Below are 6,000 nucleotides of genomic sequence, written 5' to 3' on the forward strand. Positions count from 1 at the left end.
TCAGCACGGAATCGAAATGTTTGGTTGAAGGGAGAAAAAAGGCTGGACCTCGGGTCATGTTTTAACGCAATAACAGTCGATCTTTTCAGACGTGTAACACAAAACAAAATGCTTCAACGTGACTGCTGAAAAATTACTGGGCATTTTGATCCTGAGCCTCTCGAGTTCATCATGTCAAACAAACAGAAGCAAGTAGAAAGTTCACCTGACAACTATTTCACCTTCTGAGAAAGAGTCTGAAGAATCAAATCAATCAAAAGTACATCCTCTTTCAATTCTTGGGTCTTACATATCAGGACATCATGAAAATACTCTTTATAAGGTTGTTTGAATCTAACATCTAGTGTAGAAAAACAATAGATTACCCCATATCATTACCTTTTAAGCAAAGATGAGTTACTTTGGTCCAAACAATTTTTAGTACGTCATTTTGGATTGAGAATAATTATTCACAAGTAAGAAACTTTTAGGACGACTGCCAGTTCTTCCCCAAAGGTGGTCTTCTCAGCACAGTCACAGTTTGCACCTCTCACAGAAGATGCAAAAGAACAAGAGCCTCTAATAATTCTCTACAGGCCTGCAGCAGCACATTTAAATGTTAAGGTAATCATAAGTTAGAAAAGGACTCAACAAGTATGGCTGGGGTTGAAGGGTTGCTTCTCGTCTTTCATATAAACATGGCAACTTGACTTATATCTGCAAGGTTGCATCTGAATAATTATGTAAATTCTGGTACAATGTCCTTTCGACACATCAAACTGGAGATGTTTTCAGGAAACCAAACACACCACATCAATGCAAACACCTCATGCCAACCGTCAAGCACAGCGGAGGAGGACTCATGATCTGGGCTTTCTTTGTAGCCACATGGACACCTTGCAGTCACTGAGTCCACCATGACCTCCTCTGTATACCAAGGTATTCTAGAGTCAGATGTGAGGCTATCTGTCCGGGCCATCAACAGGACCGTGATCCCAAACCCAGCTGTGAATCTACAACAGCAGGACTGAAAAACAAAAGAATCAGGGTGTTGTAATGGACCAGTGAGAGTAAAGGGTGCAGAAATGAATAGAAGCAACGCTGGCTTCGTTTTGATTTAATAAACAATGATCGTGTTGAATCTGTTTTTGGTGAACATCAAAAACAAAAAACATGACTTGGCCCAGTGCTTCCATGACCTTTGGAGGTCTAAGAAGAGATCATGTTGGCTTATTTAATGTCCCCGATTTAATTTCAGAAACATAACAACGACAATGTTCTGCTGCTTCCAGATCAGTTTTAGCTCATGTGTGCAGGCGTCCTACCCATGAGAGTGATGAGTTTGTTCTTCAGCTGGTTGTCCAGACGGGCGATCATCATTTCCACCGCGTTTCGGATCTCCCTGACCCTCTCATCCTTCGCTCCCCTCACAGCCTCTACGTTTCTCTCCTGAGAAAGCAACCACAAAAACAAGTCAGAGTGTGCCCTCTAGAGGATGCCGAGTGTAAATACACTGAGTAAAGCTTTAAAAAAAAAAAAAGGTACGTGTTGCTATGTTGTTGCAGTAAATGTGTGGCTGAATTTCATAAATAGGGACCACTCCCACAACTGACTGAGGTTAGGGGTTTCTGCAGCTTATTCATAATGTAAAAAGTCAGTAATAAATATTTCGATCCTGACTAACGCAATGATTTAGGCTGCTTCCTCACTTGCGCTCAATGACACAAGCTAAGAGAAACCTAAAAGGAGATTTTTACAGACTTTTTGATTCCAGCTTTCAACATTAAATGGGTCATTAATTGTCACTTATTTCATGTGGAGTCATGCGGTTTTCTGAAATGCTCCATTTGCTTTAGGGGGAAGCTCAAGAATCATTTATCTCGCACATTAAACAGGACATTTAGTTTTTAAAATGAGCATCAGACCAAAAACAACTCCCTCTCAGTCATATTTTATGTCTGCTCTAGTGTATTGTTCAATATTTAACACTAAAATGCACCACAGAAGAACAAACATATTTTTTCCAACAATAAACGGCAGCTCTAAGATGTGTTTGGTTGGTCCATTTCATTGCACGCTGAATCTGCAGAGCTACCATCCCCAAAAGACCAAAACAAACATTTACTTTACTTTCTTGATGTTTTATTTTTCATTCAGGCTTGAGAAGTTATAAAACTTCACATATTCACAACTACATCATAGATATTAGTAGATATAAAAGTTCTCCTAAATCTGTACCGGTTTGTGAAAAATAACAGATTAAGCTAATATCTAAAGCTCTCCACACCAAATTAATGCAAGACAGACTGGTAATAATGAAGCCAAAGACTTTGAACGCTCACACGCTTGTGGCAGATATAAGGCAAGCCCAATAGTTATAATAGCATGCTTATGGCAAGTTGTTTGTGAATTGATGTTATATGCTGGTCATAATAATTAGCACTTGTCCACGGACGGTTGTGTCCAGGTCTTATGCTTAATAACACACCAAGCACAAAACACCACTGGAATCTTAACATGCGCCACCTAGTGTTCAAACAGTGCAACAGCAGGAGACTAACAGCTGAACCTTTCATAGACTTTGTAGTTTGGAGGAGTTATTCAGCTCTGTAAGTAAGGGTCAAATTACCTGACATGCAATATCACTGTTACATTTCATTCATTAGTAATTTTATAATAAGAAAAATACGTTTCAGTGTAATCAAACATTTTGTTGGACATACTGTATGGCCCACAGGGCTTATTTTAAAGCGCAGAAACATTCTGAAATGTTCTTAATCTTAAAGTGAATTTAACAGTATAGAAATCCTGCCTTACTGTACATAGTCTGCTACCTTAGAGACCCCTTACTACCATAGGTGGGTTATTTGTATGTCCCAATTTCCTGTGAGGGTTATTTTCTGTTAAAAAAGGAAAAATAAAATTAGCATATGTTTCTTTTTGCTGTTGTTGTACCAGATCCATACCGAGCCGTAACCCAAATACAGGTCCTTCTCAAACAATTGGCATATTGTGATAAAGTTCATTATTTTCCATAATGTCACGATGAAAATGTAACATTCATATATTTTAGATTCATTGCACACTAACTGAAATATTTCAGGTCTTTTATTGTCTTAATACGGATGATTTTGGCATACAGCTCATGAAAACCCAAAATTCCTATCTCACAAAATTAGCATATCATTAAAAGGGTCTCTAAACGAGCTATGAACCTAATCATCTGAATCAATGAGTTAACTCTAAACACCTGCAAAAGATTCCTGAGGCCTTTAAAACTCCCAGCCTGGTTCATCACTCAAAACCCCAATCATGGGTAAGACTGCCAACCCGACTGCTGTCCAGAAGGCCACTATTGACACCCTCAAGCAAGAGGGTAAGACACAGAAAGACATTTCTGAACGAATAGGCTGCTCCCAGAGTGCTGTATCAAGGCACCTCAGTGGGAAGTCTGTGGGAAGGAAAAAGTGTGGCAGAAAACGCTGCACAACGAGAAGAGGTGACCGGACCCTGAGGAAGATTGTGGAGAAGGGCTGATGCCAGACCTTGGGGGACCTGCGGAAGCAGTGGACTGAGTCTGGAGTAGAAACATCCAGAGCCACCGTGCACAGGCGTGTGCAGGAAATGGGCTACAGGTGCCGCATTCCCCAGACCTGGGCTACAGAGAAGCAGCACTGGACTGTTGCTCAGTGGTCCAAAGTACTTTTTTCCGATGAAAGCAAATTCTGCATGTCATTCTGAAATCAAGGTGCCAGAGTCTGGAGGAAGACTGGGGAGAAGGAAATGCCAGAAGTCTCAAGACTCAAGACCCAACACTCTGGATGAGCTAAAGGCCGCTATCGAAGCATCCTGGGCCTCCATAAGACCTCAGCAGTGCCACAGGCTGATTGCCTCCATGCCACGCCGCATTGAAGCAGTCATTTCTGCAAAAGGATTCCCGACCAAGTATTGAGTGCATAACTGTACATGATTATTTGAAGGTTGACGTTTTTTGTATTAAAAACACTTTTCTTTTATTGGTCGGATGAAATATGCTAATTTTGTGAGATAGGAATTTTGGGTTTTCATTAGCTGTATGCCACAATCATCCGTATTAAGACAATAAAAGACCTGAAATATTTCAGTTAGTGTGCAATGAATCTAAAATATATGAATATTAAATTTTCATCATTACATTATAGAAAATAATGAACTTTATCACAATATGCTAATTTTTTGAGAAGGACCTGTACTCCAGAACACACCGAAACATGACTTCTGTTAGATTTATTACTTTAAGGAGAAACAACGGACAGCTGCCTTGTGACTCTATTATGAATCACAGAAGTAATTTAGACCTCAGACAAGTCAGAGGAGTTTTTGGCAATTTTTTAAATTCTGTAACCAACTGTTTAAACAATTTAACATTTTTTTTTTACCTTCTTTAGATCAGTTTACACACAGGCTAAACTTGTCAGCAACATGTTAAAAGCTGCATTTAGGTTGTCTTGTAGATTGGACAACTGCTGTCGATGTTCTATCACAAAATACAGCAGAGTTCAAAGACGACATTTAGTTAATTTAAATAAAATGATCAATCTAACTAGAAAAAGAGAACATATATTATGTAGAATAGGGATATAAACGTGGTGTGCAGGGAAATGTTTAACAGCGATTTGAGCCTCGTATAAAGAAGTAAGGCAACCTCACCACTTCCTGCACCAAACTGATGAGCTCCATGAGGCGGCGGCGCAGCTTGCCCACCTCCTCCTTCACCTTGGTCACGTGCTGCTCGTAAATCTCCACCAAAGGCTTGAAGGTGTGGCCGCCGTGCTGGAGGAAACAAAAACATCCATCGGTCAGCAGCTATCTAAATATTTCTTGTCCATCTCGGACTGCGGCTGGAATAATTATGTGATGCTGATTATCAAATTTCTGCTTGGTATTTGTACCCATGTCTAGACATTATTCTTTTAGATCAAATGAACATTACAGAGAAAATTAATTGAGTAATCCTGAATGTATCTGTGCAGCTGATTCTTCTGGTTAATTTGTAACTTCGGATTCAGACTGTAACCTAAAAAATGAAAGCTGTAAACAGTACCATTCCTCCCCAGAGGGCACACTGGTGGCAGATGCATTTCTTACAGGTCCAACAGAAGACACTCAGCTTCTCATGGTGGTTTTCACATCTGCTCAGCAATGATGAAAACACAGGATGTCAGTGAAGGAGAAGCAATTGCTTTGTTTTTGTTATACTGCAGTTATGACCAACAGTCAGAGTTTGTTTTATTTTATTCCTGATTAGTTTTATTTTCAAATAAATTGGCAACTTTACCAGATCCACTCTTTTATATTAAAAAACACATTTTTAAAAACTGTCACTTTGGGTTAAATTTAACTTTGACAAATCTTAAAGAAAGTGACATGCTCAGCCCACATCTCTCTTTAAGGTGCTTCAAAGGAGCAAATATCTGTGCAACTTTTTTCCAACTGCTCTCAATCAGTATTCCTAAAAGGTCTTTCCCAGTATTTCTGTGGGCAGATGATGCTTGTTCATTCATTGCAAGAGCAGCACAGATGAGTGGAGAGGAAAAGGAGAATTGAAAAGGTTTTAGGAGATGCTCACTTGTCCTTGTCGTTGTCTTCATGCTTGGTGACGCTGCAGAGCTGCAGGGTGTCCAGCTGCTGAGTGACCTCCTCCGCCCAGCGACAGTTTACCAGCTCCCTCAGCTGCAGAGGAGCTCTGTTTGTACAACAAGCATGCAACTTAAATCCTATGTGATTCACGGCTGACACGTCTAATAAAATGTAAAACTAACCTAATGTAACTAAAACTGCCTTTTTTACCATAGCTACCTCTACTGGGGTAGGGGTTTGTTTTCTGTGTGCAAATGCAATTAATTTTAATAAAATATATTGAGCCAATATCCTACGCTGGAGATACCGTACTCAGTTCAGACAGACAAGGCTGAATGTGATGATCTGTGTGAAACTAAGAAGGGTGAAAGTTCTTACCGACAGTGTGGACACTGAGCTCTC

The 6,000-nt window shown here is 39.9% G+C and overlaps 1 protein-coding gene across 3 annotated transcripts in view; it reads right to left on the reverse strand.

The window, feature by feature from the left end:
* trim37 (tripartite motif containing 37) overlaps positions 1-6,000 on the reverse strand; it is a 39,608-nt gene that overhangs the window by 24,164 nt on the left and 9,444 nt on the right. For 2 of the 3 annotated variants that reach the window (XM_047379062.1, XM_047379061.1), the window contains exons 1-4: positions 5,588-5,626; positions 5,063-5,150; positions 4,669-4,791; positions 1,305-1,428 (exon numbers count right to left, since the gene is read on the reverse strand). In XM_047379062.1, the coding sequence (XP_047235018.1) occupies positions 1,305-1,428; positions 4,669-4,791; positions 5,063-5,065 (250 nt within the window). In that variant the 5' untranslated portion in view covers positions 5,066-5,150; positions 5,588-5,626. Of the gene's footprint in view, positions 1-1,304; positions 1,429-4,668; positions 4,792-5,062; positions 5,151-5,587; positions 5,705-5,976 lie in introns of those variants that run through there. The other variant, XM_047379064.1, reaches the window with a different exon arrangement.

Source organism: Girardinichthys multiradiatus, chromosome 11 (assembly GCF_021462225.1).
Source record: "Girardinichthys multiradiatus isolate DD_20200921_A chromosome 11, DD_fGirMul_XY1, whole genome shotgun sequence".
NCBI lineage: Eukaryota > Metazoa > Chordata > Actinopteri > Cyprinodontiformes > Goodeidae > Girardinichthys > Girardinichthys multiradiatus.